General features: G+C 46.7%; 1 protein-coding gene across 1 annotated transcript; it reads left to right on the plus strand.

The window, feature by feature from the left end:
- The first annotated feature begins 77 nt into the window (after positions 1 to 77).
- abcg8 (ATP-binding cassette, sub-family G (WHITE), member 8) lies at positions 78 to 16,185 on the plus strand. Its single transcript, XM_046357330.1, has 13 exons — positions 78 to 292; positions 4,663 to 4,767; positions 7,608 to 7,755; positions 8,397 to 8,635; positions 11,400 to 11,532; positions 11,787 to 12,056; positions 12,778 to 12,937; positions 13,058 to 13,150; positions 13,320 to 13,519; positions 13,624 to 13,700; positions 14,676 to 14,943; positions 15,179 to 15,306; positions 15,870 to 16,185. Exons 1-13 carry the CDS (start codon positions 221 to 223, stop codon positions 16,005 to 16,007), a joined length of 2,031 nt encoding a protein of 676 aa, XP_046213286.1. The 5' UTR covers positions 78 to 220; the 3' UTR covers positions 16,008 to 16,185.
- Positions 16,186 to 16,331: the final 146 nt, after the last annotated feature.

The raw sequence follows: 16,331 nt of genomic DNA on the forward strand, positions 1-16,331 counted from the left end.
ACAGCGCTCTTATCAGTGGAACTTTGCTCTTGGGCTGTAATAAAGAGAAAGGTAACAATAATTCACAGGTCTCCCCTATGCTGTGCAGTCAGTCTATGTCAGCCTGGGAGAGGAGAGGATAGGAAAGACCAGGGAGACATACAGACTCAGAACCAACCAGGCACATGGGGCACTGACCCTTATATCAGAACTTCCACCACTGCCTACAACTCCACAAACCATGTATACTGGAGGGACAGACAACAGGCCAGATCCAGAGACAGGGATCGTTACCGGTGGCCCCCCACAGACGGTGAGTCAATGACGATCTACAGATCAGCTCTGACCTTCAACACAGGTATAGTGACATGGGACAGGACACACAGAGGCCGAGAAACAGACTGGGAAAATATTAGTTCTTAGGTTCATTCACTTGTTTTTTTTCTATATGTTTGGGTTTAGTTTGAGTTTCTATGATTTCCGTCATTGACTCAATGAGCTGTATAAGGCCATAAGCAAACAAGAAAATTCTCATCCAGAAGCGGTGTTCCTAGTGGTCGTTGATTTTAATGCAGGAAAACTTAAATCAGTTATGTCACATGTGCAACCAGAGCAAAAAAAACTAGAGACCACCTTTACTCCACGCAAAGAGATGTATACAAAGCTCTCCCTTGCCTTCCATCTGGACACTAATCCGGACGCTTATAAGAAATCCTGCTATGCCCGCAGACGAACCAAACATGCAAAATGTCAATACAAGACTAAGACTGAATCCCACTACACCGACTCTGGCACTCGTTGGATGTGGTAAAGCTTGCAAACTATTATGGACTACAAAGGGAAACACAGCCGCGAGCTGCCCAATGACGCAAGCCTACTAGACGGGCTAAATGCCTATTATGCTCGCTTCGAGGCAAGCAACACTGAAGCATGTACGAGAGCACCAGCTATTCCAGATGACTGTGTGATCACGCTCTCAGTAGCTAATGTGAGTAAGACCTTTAAACAGGTCAACATTCACAGGGCCGGAGGTCCAGATGGATTACCAGGATGTGTACAACATTTTCAAACTCTCCCGGACCGGGTCTGTACATGTTTCAAGCAGACCACCATAGTAACTGTGCACAAGAATGCCAAGGTAACCTGCCTAAATGACTACTGCTCCATATCACTCACATCTGTAGCCTTGAAGTGCTTTGGAAGGCTGGTCATGGCCCACATCAACATCATCCTCCCTGACACCCTAGACCCACTCCAATTTGCTTACCGCCCAAATAGGTCCACAGACGATGCAATCTCAACCACACTGCACACTGCCCTAACCCACCTGGACAAAAGGAATACCTATGTGAGAATGCTGTTCATCGACTACAGCTTGGCATTCAACACCATAGTACCCTCCAAGCTCGTCATCAAGCTCGAGACCCTGGGCCTCGACCCCACCCTGTGCAACTGGGTACTGGACTTCCTGACGGGCCGCCCCCAGGTGGTGAGGGTAGGCAACAACATCTCCTCCCCGCTGATCCTCAACACGGGGGCCCCACAAGGGTGCGTTCTGAGCCCTCTCCTGTACTCCCTGTTCACCCACGACTGCGTGGCCACGCACGCCTCCAACTCAATCATCAAGTTTGCGGACGACACAACAGTGGTAGGCTTGATTACCAACAACGACGAGACGGCCTACAGGGAGGAGGTGAGGGCCCTCGGAGTGTGGTGTCAGGAAAATAACCTCACACTCAACGTCAACAAAACTAAGGAGATGATTGTGGACTTCAGGAAACAGCAGAGGGAACACCCCCTATCCACATCGATGGAACAGTAGTGGAGAGGGTAGCTAGTTTTAAGTTCCTCGGCATACACATCACAGACAAACTGAATTGGTCCACTCACACTGACAGCGTCGTGAAGAAGGCGCAGCAGCGCCTATTCAACCTCAGGAGGCTGAAGAAATTCGGCTTGTCACCAAAAGCACTCACAAACTTCTACAGATGCACAATCGAGAGCATCCTGGCGGGCTGTATCACCGCCTGGTACGGCAACTGCTCCGCCCTCAACCGTAAGGCTCTCCAGAGGGTAGTGAGGACTGCACAACGCATCACCGGGGGCAAACTACCTGCCCTCCAGGACACCTACACCAGCCGTTGTTACAGGAAGGCCATAAAGATCATCAAGGACATCAACCACCCGAACCACTGCCTGTTCACCCCGCTATCATCCAGAAGGCGAGGTCAGTACAGGTGCATCAAAGCTGGGACCGAGAGACTGAAAAACAGCTTCTATCTCAAGGCCATCAGACTGTTAAACAGCCACCACTCACATTGAGTGGCTGCTGCCAACACACTGTCATTGACACTGACCCAACTCCAGCCACTTTAATAATGGGAATTGATGGGAAATGATGTAAATATATCACTAGCCACTTTAAACAATGCTACCTTATATAATGTTACTTACCCTACATTATTCATCTCATATGCATATGTATATACTGTACTCTACATCATCGACTGTATCCTTATGTAATACATGTATCACTAGCCACTTTAACTATGCCACTTTGTTTACTTTGTCTTCACACTCATCTCATATGTATATACTGTACTCGATACCATCTACTGTATGCTGCTCTGTACCATCACTCATTCATATATCCTTATGTACATATTCCTTATCCCCTTACACTGTGTATAAGACAGTAGTTTTGGAATTGTTAGTTAGATTACTTGTTGGTTATCACTGCATTGTCGGAACTAGAAGCACAAGCATTTCGCTACGCTCGCATTAACATCTGCTAACCATGTGTATGTGACAAATAAAAATTGATTTGATTTGATTTTAATTTGCATACCGCCCCAACAGATCCACAGATGACGCAATCTCAATCGCACACTACACTGCCATTTCCCCCTGGACAAAAATAACAGCTCAGCGTTTAACACCATAGTGACCACAAAGCTCATCATTAAGCTAAGGAGCCTGGGGTTGAACACCTCCCTCTGCAACTGGATCCTGGACTTCGTGACGGCCGACCCCATCTGGTAAGGGTAGGCAACATCTGACACAAGGATCCTCTACACGGGGCCCCTCAGGGGTGCGTGCTTAGTCCCCTTCTGTACTCCCTGTTCACCCATGACTATGTGGCAAAGCACGATTGCAACACCATCATTAAGTTTGCTGACGACACAACGGTGGTAGGCCTGATTACCGACAACGATGAGACAGCCTACAGGGAGGATGTCAGAGACCTGGCATTGTGGTGCAAGGACAAGCACATCTCCCTCAACGGGAGCAAGACAAAGGAGCTGAGGGTGCTACAAAGGAAAAGGAGGGCTGAACACATACCCATTCACATTGACAGGGCTGTAGTGGAGCGAGTCGAGAGCTTCAAGTTCCTTGGTGTCCACATGACCAACAAACTATCATGGTCCAAACACACCAAGACAGCCGGGAAGAGGGCACGCCAACGCCTATTACCCCTCAGGAGACTGAAAAGATTTGTCATGGCTCCTCAAAAAGTTCTACAGCTGCACCATCGAGAGCATCGTGACAGGTTGCATCACCGCCTGGTATGGCAACTGCTCGGAATCCCACCGTAAGGCGCTACAGAGGGTAGTTTCGTACGGCCCAGTACATCACTAGGGCCATGCTTTCTGCCATTCGGGACCTCTATACTGTACAAGGCAGTGTCAGAGGAAGGCCCCAAAAATTGTCAAAGACTCCAGCCACCCAAGTCATAGACTGTTCTCTCTGCTACCACACGGCAAGCGGTACTGTAGCGCCAAGTCTAGGTCCAAAAGGCTCCCCAACAGCTTCTACCACCAAGCTATGAGACAGTTGAACAATTAATCAAATGGCTACCCGGATCTTTTGCATTGAGGCCCACACACTGCTGCTACTGGCTGTTTATTGTCTATGCATAGTCACTTTACCCTTACCTAGATGCACATATTACCTCAATTACCTCGACCAACCTGTACCCCCGTACATTGCCACGGTGCCGGTACCCCCTGTATATAGCCTTGTTATTGTTATTTTATTGAGTTACTTTTTTTACTTTAGATTATTTTATAAATATTTTCTCAACTCTTTCTTAAAACGGCATTGTTGGTTAAGGGCTTGTAAGTAAGCATTTCACGGTAAAATAGTATTTGAATATTCATGCTACTCTAGAGAGGTGGCAAGCATCTGCCTATCTATCTTTAGGCTTTTTAAATGACATAATGGTGACATGTAGCTCTGTTTGAGTGGACCCTGGACAGGCTGGAGGTCTCCTACACGGTTTACCAATATGCTATATAACCTTTTATCAAACACCACTCAGTTTAGGATCTGTTTATCTGGAATCATAACTAATCACTTTTATACAGGAGTCTTCAGAACCGTCCGATAAAGTGGTGATTAAATCCATCGTACGATGCATTGGTGACCAAAAAAAATGAAGCCTCTAAAGATACACCAGTATTCTTAGATTTGCTGAGACAAATGTCTGGCAGAATATACTAAGAGAAATACAAGGGTTTATTACCATAGTAAATAAGGTAAATGGATGCCAGTGAAGATATAGTTATGATGTGTGAATGGCCCTCTGATAAGTGAATGGTATGTGTACACAGTACAAAACTGAGTAACTTCTTTACCACTTCCTCACTCAGTAACCTACAGTAACCTCTACTCCTTCCTTAGAGAGGAGACACTGAGCTGTTCTCCTCTTCTGAAGAGGACAGTAGCCTGTACTTCACCTACAGTGGAGGTCGCAATGAGATAGAGGTCAGCAACCTGCACTATGAGGTAACAACACCTTTCTCCCACTCTATTCTTTCTCTATATTCTTCCCAATGTCCCTATGCTCATTATCACTGACTGGATCAGTCTCAGTTTTGCCTGCCTTTCACTTTCTGTCAGCATTGTAATAAAGCTCGCTAGACCACCTGAGAGGTGGGGCAAGTACTGGATAGAGCAGAGTAGCTGTGAAGCTGCCACCACCTTTGTTTGACCGGTATGGTCCGTTGTCAGAGGATAAGACACAACATAACTCAACACAGATATTGCAAAAAATGATCTTTATTAAATATACAATTTCATATTTTTAAGAAATGCTAGGCTACCTGTTCAATTCCTGTAGTCTCTGTAACCCAATCAGGATTGCTGCAATGACCCTAATAAGGTGTAAGGCACACAGGCTATTAAGTGGGGAGGCAAGTAGCCTAGTGGTTAGAGAGTTGGACTAGTAACTGAAAGGTTGCTAGATTTAATCCCCGAGCTGACAAGATAAAAATCTGTCGTTCTGAACAGGCAGTTAACCTACTGTTCCTAGGCTGTCATTGTAATTAAGAAGTTGTTCTTAACTGACTTGCCTAGTTAAATAAAGGTAATTTTTAAAAATAATGTGCGATAACGCACTAAAACGTGACACTACACACACACTAGTGAGATATACACGTTAAGGAGAACTGATTGGGTTACAAGGTTTTAGTACTACTTCACTGCAAACCGGGCCAAGCCCAATGAAATGTAATTGTACAAACATGCAAATTCTCCACACACAGTCCAGAGACCCAGAGTCACAGTCCAGAGACCCAGAGTCATAGTCCAGAGACCCAGAGTCATAGTCCAGAGACCCAGAGTCACAGTCCAGAGACCCAGAGTCACAGTCCAGAGACCCAGAGTCACAGTCCAGAGACCCAGAGTCACAGTCCAGAGACCCAGAGTCATAGTCCAGACACCCAGAGTCACAGTCCAGACACCCAGAGTCACAGTCCAGAGACCCAGAGTCATAGTCCAGAGACCCAGAGTCATAGTCCAGAGACCCAGAGTCACAGTCCAGAGACCCAGAGTCATAGTCCAGAGACCCAGAGTCATAGTCCAGAGACCCAGAGTCATAGTCCAGAGACCCAGAGTCACAGTCCAGAGACCCAGAGTCATAGTCCAGAGACCCAGAGTCACAGTCTAGAGACCCAGAGTCACAGTTCAGAGACCCACACCTGAGTCACAGTCCAGAGACCCAGAGTCACAGTCCAGAGACCCAGAGTCACAGTCCAGAGACCCAGAGTCACAGTTCAGAGACCCACACCTGAATCACAGTTCAGAGACCCACACCTGAGTCACAGTCCAGAGACCCAGAGTCACAGTCCAGAGACCCAGAGTCACAGTTCAGAGACCCACACCTGAGTCACAGTCCAGAGACCCAGAGTCACAGTCCAGAGACCCAGAGTCACAGTCCAGAGACCCAGAGTCACAGTTCAGAGACCCACACCTGAGTCACAGTCCAGAGTCACAGTCCAGAGACCCAGAGTCACAGTTCAGAGACCCACACCTGAGTCACAGTCCAGAGACCCACACCTGATAATAAAGACAGACACCCCCCCACACACACACACACACACACACTTTGAGCTACATGGTCTGCAATTCCGTTCGACCCACATAACCCACACTTTAAAAACTATACATTTAAAAAGACTAGGCCGAAGAAGGAGAACGTTGACATAACATTTAAATTGGGCAAACAATGTACACAATCAAACAATGTACACAATCAAACAATGTACACAATCAAACAATGTACACAATCAAACAATGAATGTGCTAGAATTGGCGGGAGACAGCGGAGCACATTCTAGAGGGCTGAGTGCATTCCTCCCCTTCTTCTTGACTCAACATTTTGAATTATATTCACACATAGTAGGTGCTTTTCACTAACAACCGCAACTCAATAATCAGCTAAGCATATTGCCAGGCATAGGCCTACGCACTTGGGATTTGAAACAATCCACAGCTATTCTTTTTAAAGAGCTAATGATCCTCTGTGGCTAAGTCAAGCTCTCTGGTAAAGTATTTTGAATTATTTTATTTTGACAGAAGTAATTATATAATTTGGGCAAAACATCAGTTTACTTTAGGGGAAGGCAGCATCCTAACAGTGCACTGTGCACCCGCCAACTTTCCTTTCTAATTCGCAAGTGGCTGAAACCAGAGATCTGTATTTAATGACAAATTGCTCATGTCTCCACCCTAACAATGCAAGTAGTTGTCACAAAGAGTGAAACAGCGCCCCTTTGTCTTACTATATGTAGCCCATGTATCTGATGCTGTCTGGCCAGAAAAAGTATGACATGCTATACCCTTTGTGTCCGGACAGCATCAGATACAGGTTCTATACGGAGACAGAGGGGCGCTTTTTCACTCGCTCGGATGCTTTATCTGAGAATGATACGTCTTTCAGTCGGGCGTGCGTCTTGGTCAATCTTTCTTTCCGCGTGCGTCTCGGCCAAATAAATTATGAATATTTTATTTGGATGGGCAAGGAGGTACAGTAAGGCGGTCCAGGCCCCGCCCATTATGCCGGCCCCGCTCTGCGAGCAATTAGTTTACATATACGGACGCTCTTATCCAGACTTACAGTGGTTCATGATTTAGTGATGTCCTCCCTTACAAGCAGTCCCACAGCTTCACCACAGTATCAAAAAGTCTAATGTGTGTGTGTGTGTGTGTGTGTGTGTGTGTGTGTGTGTGTGTGTGTGTGTGTGTGTGTGTGTGTGTGTGTGTGTGTGTGTGTGTGTGTGTGTGTGTGTGTGTGTGTGTGTGTGTGTGTGTGTGTGTGTGTGTGTGTGTGCCTGTGTGTGTGTCAGGTGGACACAGCTGCTCAGATCCCGTGGTATGAGAAACTCTCAGAGTTTAAGATGCCCTGGGAGATGAAGGGAGACAAGCAGACAGCCATAAACAAACTCAACCTGAGAGTCTGCAGTGGCCAGATGCTGGCCATCATCGGCAGCTCAGGTACATACACAGCTACTCTCCACAGGAGGCAGCACTAATCTTAGCTCTGTTTCGTCAACAACTGGCTGTACTTCTACATGAGAAAGATAGGATTCAAGATCATTTACTCCAAATGATAGACAGCACAGTAGGCCTAAAAAAAGTGTTTTAGGTAAGGGGTTAATTGTTACAAATAGTACAATTTGCCCCAACTACAAATCTTGTGAGAAAACAACAATTATTGTCATCAACTATACCAATCAAAAGACCTCTTCTTACTGATAAAAATGATATATTATTAGATATATGGGGAATGTTCCACAGGTCAATATTCAAAAAAGAGAGGCGGCAAGAATATTTCGAATTCAGCCTGAAAAGCAACAGACATATTTATGGATTTAAGCAAAACTTCCTAGGCATGTAGATACACTAACCAAGCAGAAGCACATTGAATAAGAGCTTTCTAAGCGGAGTTATTTAGTTGTTGCTTTGTGCACTGTGTTACTTTGTGCCCAGTCTCGCCTAGTTACAGTTTGTTCCAATATCCAAACTAGCATATCACTTCGAATGCATTCCCAATACATAGCTTAATCTAGTGTGGATATTCCCCAAACAGTTATGGTCTGATGATGACTATGCAAAGATATCCTGTCCCTCCACAGGTTGTGGAAAGACCTCACTGCTGGACGTCATAACGTGTCGTGATGAGGGTGGCTCCATGACGTCTGGCCAAGTGCTTATCAACGGGCAACCTAGCAACCCAAAGCTGGTGAGGAAGACCATCGCCCATGTCCGCCAGGACGACCGCCTGCTGCCTCACCTTACTGTGAGGGAAACACTAGCCTTCGTGGCTAAGCTACGGCTACCCACAAACTTCAGCCAGAAACAGAGGGACCAGAGGGTAAGCATTGGTAAACCTCCCAGGTCATGTCACATGGGAAGTTATAGCAGTGTTCTTTCCAATCCCAGGGACTCAGAGGGTGTACAGGATTTTGTTCCAGCCCAGGACTAACAGACCCGATGTTCTGTTCCAGCCCAGGACTAACAGACCCGATGTTCTGTTCCAGTCCAGGACTAACAGACCTGATGTTCTGTTCCAGCCCAGGACTAACAGACCCGATGTTCTGTTCCAGCCCAGGACTAACAGACCCGATGTTCTGTTCCAGCCCAGGACTAACAGACCCGATGTTCTGTTCCAGCCCAGGACTAACAGACCCGATGTTCTGTTCCAGTCCAGGACTAACAGACCTGATGTTCTGTTCCAGCCCAGGACTAACAGACCCGATGTTCTGTTCCAGCCCAGGACTAACAGACCCGATGTTCTGTTCCAGCCCAGGACTAACAGACCCGATGTTCTGTTCCAGCCCAGGACTAACAGACCCGATGTTCTGTTCCAGCCCAGGACTAACAGACCCGATGTTCTGTTCCAGTCCAGGACTAATAGACCCGATGTTCTGTTCCAGTCCAGGACTAACAGACCCGATGTTCTGTTCCAGCCCAGGACTAACAGACCCGATGTTCTGTTCCAGCCCAGGACTAACAGACCCGATGTTCTGTTCCAGTCCAGGACTAACAGACCTGATGTTCTGTTCCAGCCCAGGACTAACAGACCCGATGTTCTGTTCCAGCCCAGGACTAACAGACCCGATGTTCTGTTCCAGTCCAGGACTAACAGACCTGATGTTCTGTTCCAGCCCAGGACTAACAGACCCGATGTTCTGTTCCAGCCCAGGACTAACAGACCCGATGTTCTGTTCCAGCCCAGGACTAACAGACCCGATGTTCTGTTCCAGCCCAGGACTAACAGACCCGATGTTCTGTTCCAGCCCAAGACTAACAGACCCGATGTTCTGTTCCAGTCCAGGACTAATAGACCCGATGTTCTGTTCCAGTCCAGGACTAACAGACCCGATGTTCTGTTCCAGCCCAGGACTAACAGACCTGATGTTCTGTTCCAGCCCAGGACTAACAGACCAGATGTTCTGTTCCAGCCCAGGACTAACAGACCTGATGTTCTGTTCCAGCCCAGGACTAACAGACCAGAACAAAAGCCTGCACACCATGAGGACCATCAACGTTATCCAACAATGTACACTGAACAAAATTAAACGCAACATGTAAAGTGTTGGTTCCATGTTTCATAACCTGAAATAAAATATCACAGAAATGTTCAATACGCACAGAGCTTATTTATCTCAAATTTTGTGCACAATTTTGTTTACATCCCTGTAAGTGAGCATTTCTTATTTGCCAAGATATTCTATCCACCTGACAGGTGTGTGGCAAATGAAGAAGCTGATTAAACAGCCGGATCATTACACAGGTGCACTTTTTGCTGGGGACAATAAAAGGCCACTCGAAAATGTTCCGTTCTGTCACATAACACAATGCCACAGATGTCAACATCGTTTTAGAGAATTTGACAGTAGGTGCAACCGTGCTCACAACTGCAGACCACGTTTAACCACGCCAACCCAGGATCTCCACATCCGGCTTCTTAACCTTCGGGATCGTCTGAGACCAGCCACCCGGACAGCTGATGAAACTGTGGGTTTGCACAACCGGTGAATTTCTACACAAACTGTCAGAAACCATCTCAGCGAAGCTCAGTGGGCAAATGCTCACCTTCGATGGCCACTGGCATGCTGGAGAAGTGTGCTCTTCAAGGATGAATCTTGGTTTCAACTGTACCGGGCAGATAGCAGACAGAGTGTATGGCCATCGTGAGGGCAATCGGTTTGCTGATGTCAACGTTGTGAACAGAGTGCCCCATGGTGGAGTTGGGGTTGGTATGGGCAGGCACAAGTTATCGACAACGAACACAATTGCATTTAATCGATGGAAATGTGAATGGACAGAGATACCGTGATGAGATCCTGAGGTTCATTGTCGTGCCATTTATCCGCTGCCATCACCTACATTTTCAGCATGATTATGCACAGCCCCAGCCTCAGATCTTCCATGGCCTGCATACTCACTAGACATGTCACCCATTGAGCATGTTTGGGATGCTCTGGGTTGACGTGTACAAAAGTGTTTTCCAGTTCCTGCCAATATCCAGCAACTTCGCACCGCCATTGAAGAGGAGTGGGACAACATTCCATAGGCCACAATGAAAAGCCTGGATCAACTCTATGCAAAGGAGATCTGCACAAGGCAAGTGGTGGTCACACCAGATACTGACCGGTTTTCTGATCCACGCCTCTACCTTTAAAAAAAGGTATCTGTGACAGATGCATATCTGTATTCCCAGTCATGTGAAATCCATAGATTAGGGCCTCATTTATTTATTTTTATGACTGATTTCATCATATGAGCGATAACTCTTGTTGCATGTTGCTTTTATATTTTTGTTCAGTGTAGAACTTAAGTAAAATCATAAACAAGCTCCATACACTCTTAGAAAAAAGGGTTCTTCAGCTGTCCCCATAACATAACTATTTTTGGACAACCATGGGATAACCTCTGTGGAAAGGGTTCTACATGGAACCCAAAAGGGTTCTACTGGGAACCGAAACAGGTTATTCAAAGGGTTCTCCTATGGGGACAGCCAATAAACCCTTTTAAGTTCTGGATAACACTTTTTTTTTCTCTAAAAGTATAGGAATTATGTTAATAACACTTCAGCTGTTTGTCATGTGACTGTGGCTGCACTGCCTGTATAGGTGGATGACGTCATTGCAGAGCTGCGTCTGCGACAGTGTGCCCACACCCGGGTGGGCAATGACTTGGTGAGAGGGGTGTCTGGGGGAGAGAGGAGGAGGGTCAGCATTGCTGTGCAGCTGCTCTGGAACCCTGGTGAGATCTAGAATGAGGGAGGGCAAGTAATGAAGAATGCACCAATATGACTTATTTTGAAATTGATGGATATGCGTTGATATAATCCAGATGGAGATGTTTGCTCCCCTCAGTACTGTAATTAACATAGGTACATTTCCTTTATGCAATGTTACTGTACCTGTACTTTTAACTACGTCAGAGTACCATTGTACCCAGATCCCTGTATTGAGCACAGTAAAAGGAACTAATCTTATATCATTCTCTGTGTGCAGGTATCCTGATCCTAGATGAGCCCACGTCGGGGCTGGACAGCTTCACGGCCCATAACCTGGTGATCACTCTGTCCCGGTTGGCCCGGGGGAACCGCCTGGTACTGCTGTCCATCCACCAGCCACGCTCAGACATCTTCCAGCTCTTTGACCTGGTGGTCCTGCTCTCCTCTGGCTCAGCCGTCTACTGTGGGCCCGCTAAAGACATGGTTCCATACTTCACAGCCCTGGGACACCCCTGCCCCCGCTACTGCAACCCCTCCGACTTCTATGGTAGGTTAAGGTAAGGGATATACTGTGTGTTGGGTATACTGTATCAACGGGGCGGCCGTGGACACCTCAGCATACACATCTCCAAGGATCTGAAATGGTCAAACCACTCTGACACCATGGTGAATAAGGCTCGACAGAGACTCTTTAACCCCAGGAGGCTGAAGAAATGTGTGCTGTCCCAGAGGGCTCTCACAGTGTTGTACAGGAGCACCATCAAGAGCATACTGTTCTGTCGGGCTGCATCACAGCCTGGTATGGCAACTCCGCCGTTGACCACAAGGCACAACAATGGTGCGTTGGACTGAGCATACCACTATGCTCAGTCCAACGCACCATTGGGTGCCTGTCCTCGAGGACACATAAAACACCAGGTGTTGCAGGAAGACCAAGAGTAGATCATCAAGGACCTCAGCCACCCGAGCCACGTCCTGTTCTCCCCGCTTCCATCACTCAGTATTGGAGCATCATAGCAAAAACTAACAGACTGGCCAATAGCTTGTACTCCCAGACCATCAGGCTGCTGAATAGTCAGCTATCTGTTCCCCATGTTCCTCCCCCTTTTGAAACAGAGGTTTACCCTGCCAGAAGCCCAATGGACATGTATCATGCTGAATAGCCACCACTACTCCCTTCTAATCTAGAAAGGGGAAATTGTGAAGTCAGTTGAGTATATCTGAATATGTGTGTGTACCTGTGATCATGCGTGTGTCCATCCCCTCAGTGGATCTGATCAGTATAGACCGGCGCAGCCCAGAGAGAGAGGCTGAGTGTCTGGAGAGGGCTAGGGTGCTGTCAGCCCAGTTTGTGGAGAAGGTGAGAGGGACAGATGACTTCATGTGGAAGCCAGAGGAGCCAAGCACAACCCTGGAGGCCATCACGACGTGAGTCTCGCTTATGACACCTTCTTAATGTGCTCTTTTTAATGCATTACATTAAACATCTTCTTTTGCTTTACATCATTGTAACAACCAAGTGATTCTGTTTGTCTGTCCCCGACACAGCACTCAGTCCGCAACTCAGGAGGAAGTGATCACTATATCCAAACAAAAGGACCGCCTGCCAGGCCGACTACACCAGTTCACCATCCTCATCAGGTAAGATGATGATGCACTTGGGACATTCTGTCTCAGTTTTCTGAGAAATCTTCCATTCACATGATTTACGCAAATGGCCGATTTAAGTGCATACATCTTAAAATAGGATTAATCCCAGTAATCTGAGAGGAGAAACTGCAGTAATGGTGAAAGTGCTTCCTCCTCACAGGCGGCAGGTGCACAATGACTTTAGAGACCTGGTCACTTTGCTGGTGCACGGCTTCGAGGCTCTGCTCATGTCTCTGCTGATTGGATTCCTGTACTTCGGGGCGGGGGAGGAGCGTCTGTCAATCCAGGACACAGTCGCCCTGCTCTATATGATCGGAGCTCTCACCCCATTCGCCGTGGTCCTGGACGTCATAGCAAAGTGTGAGTGGCAGCCACAGTGACCAATCAGAGTGCTCAGTTGAGAGTGAAAGAATCCATCATGAGCCAATGAGTGTTGTTCCTTGTGTAATTTTGGACATCCGCAGGTCACACAGAGAGAGCCATGTTGTACCATGAGCTGGAGGACGGCATGTATAACGTCACATCCTACTTCTTTGCCAAGGTAACAGTTCACACCACTACCTCCCACACTATGTCAGGGTTCCCCAATTGGTGGCCCGTGGGAGATTTTATTTGCCCCCCCCCCAAGTTTTCTGAGCAAAAAATAATTACATAAAAAAATATACTAATAAAATATATATATATATAGTTTTCGTTGTTGTAAAATCACCAGGAACTCAATTCAAAGTGATTTTAATTTATGACTTTTTATTTATTTTACTAGGCAAGTCAGTTAAGAACAAACTCTTATTTTCAATGATGGCCTAGGAACAGTGAGTTAACTGCCTGTTCAGGGGTAGAACGACAGATTTGTACCTGGTCAGCTCGGGGATTTGAACTTGCAACCTTCAAGTTATTAGTCCAACGCTCTAACCACTAGGCTACCCTGCTGCCCCTGGGATTGAATCTGGTCCCAAGTATTCCCACGCATAAATAGAGAGGTGTGACCATATCCCACCCAATGTGGTCAAGGTTTGAAATGATTCCGCTTCTGTCAAATACACTATCTGTTTGGGCTTCTTGAAATTAACAAATGATTTAAAACGATGTTCTGCCCCCTGACCATCAGCTCAAGAAAAGAATCGGCCTTCGGCTGTCCTGGTCCTCTGTAGCTCAGTTGGTAGGGCATGGTGCTTGCAACGCCAGGAAAGTGGGTTCGATTCCCGCTACCACCACGTAAAATATTAATGCTTAATACCAAAGAAAGAAAGAAGAATTTACAGTGGTTCTCAAAATGTTGGTTTACACATGAACCAGTAGGGGTCAGTATAGGACCATGCTTGCCTGACCTCAGTGAGGATTTCATACTGTTGTGTAAAAACCCTGCAAACAGGACACACATTTTTCACAGTGACAAAAGCAATGTAGCCACAGTATTTACATGCTATGTAAACTGTGGTCCAGTGTAAGCAGTTGTTAGTGAGCATATCAGTTCATGTGAAGCAGAAACGTAAATGTGTGCGTATGTCTCACCCAGGTCCTGGGGGAGCTTCCGGAGCACTGTGTGTTCACGTTGGTCTACGGCCTACCCATCTACTGGCTGGCTGGCCTGAACCAGGCCCCGGACCGCTTCCTGCTCAACTTCCTGCTGGTGTGGCTCATGGTGTACTGTAGCCGCAGCATGGCTCTGTTTGTGGCTGCAGCCTTACCCACCCTGCAGACATCAGCCTTCATGGGCAATTCTCTGTTCACTGTGTTCTACCTTACTGGAGGCTTCGTCATTAGCCTGGAGAACATGTGGTTAGGTGAGGAGGCCACAAGTTTCTGCTTTGGTCCTCGTACATTTGCCGCATTCTAGGCCTTTTTTAAATGAAGATTCTATAGGGCCACATGCAATACCAACAATCCCAATCCCTTAGAAACATATGACAGTTTACATGAGCATGACCATATGGGACCCTCTATCTTGTGTGTAACGTGTTCTCTGCAACATCTGTGACCTCTGACCTGTGTCTCTCTGAACTGTGTGTCTCTCCTCAGTGGCGTCCTGGTTCTCCCATGCCTCCTTCATGCGCTGGGGCTTTGAGGGCATGCTGCAAGTCCAGTTCAGGGGACTCAAGTACCCTGTCTCCATCGGCAACTTCACCTTCAACATCGATGGCATACATGTGAGTCATTAGATATATAGACCACACTTCCATCATGACTGTAGATACATAGATCGTACTGATCTTTTCTCATCATTACAACTCCCAACGGGAGTGACACAGCCTGGGATTGAATCCAGGTTGTAGTGACGCTGCAACACTGCAACGCAGTGCCTTAGACTGCTGTGCCACTCAGGTGGTCTTAGCAGATGCTTTCATCCAAAGCGACTAATAGTATTTTTTTTAACCTTTATTTAACTAGGCAAGTCAGTTAAGAACACATTTTTACTTACAATGATGACCTAACCCGGCCAAACCCTAACGACGCTGGGCCAATTGTGCGCCGCCCTATGGGACTCCCAATCAGGGCCGGTTGTAGTGATGCCTCTAGCACTGAGATGCAGTGCTAGAGACCACTGCACCAATCGGGAGTCACTGCACCAATCGGGAGTCCATAAGTATACATGCATGAGTGGCCCTGGGAATCAAACCCAATATCCTGGAATTGCAACAACATGCTCTACCACCTGAGCTACAGAGGACATATAGTATAATGAAATCTTTGACCTTTTTTCTCTGTCCAGGTGGTGGAAGCTATGGATATGAACCAGTACCCTCTCTACTCCTGCTACCTGGTTCTCATTGCTGTCGTAGTGGGCTTCATGCTGCTCTACTACCTATCACTCAAATTCATCAAGCAGAAGTCCAGCCAGGACTGGTGAAACCATGGTTACAGAAACCAGTCTCTGGCCTCATCCTAAATGGACTGTAAAACTAACCAATGCTCGTTTCAGTACCACCCTCTGCCATTGGATGGCAGCAAAGTACTGCATTATGTGTAAATTAGTTTCAATGAGGGATTTAAAAAAAATATTGGCAAATGATTTGAACGCCACTCAAGCTTTCGCATGTTCCAATTTTTTCTCATTTTTGTTTTTACAGTGCTTAATCTTTTCTGTATATGTAAGGTTATTAAGCTTAACAATATGTGTACCAGTAGAAAGTCTAGTAAAAGCTAGTGAGAGGTTTAGTAAAGTCACACTGAA

Source organism: Oncorhynchus gorbuscha, linkage group LG07 (assembly GCF_021184085.1).
Source record: "Oncorhynchus gorbuscha isolate QuinsamMale2020 ecotype Even-year linkage group LG07, OgorEven_v1.0, whole genome shotgun sequence".
Classification (NCBI taxonomy): domain Eukaryota; kingdom Metazoa; phylum Chordata; class Actinopteri; order Salmoniformes; family Salmonidae; genus Oncorhynchus; species Oncorhynchus gorbuscha.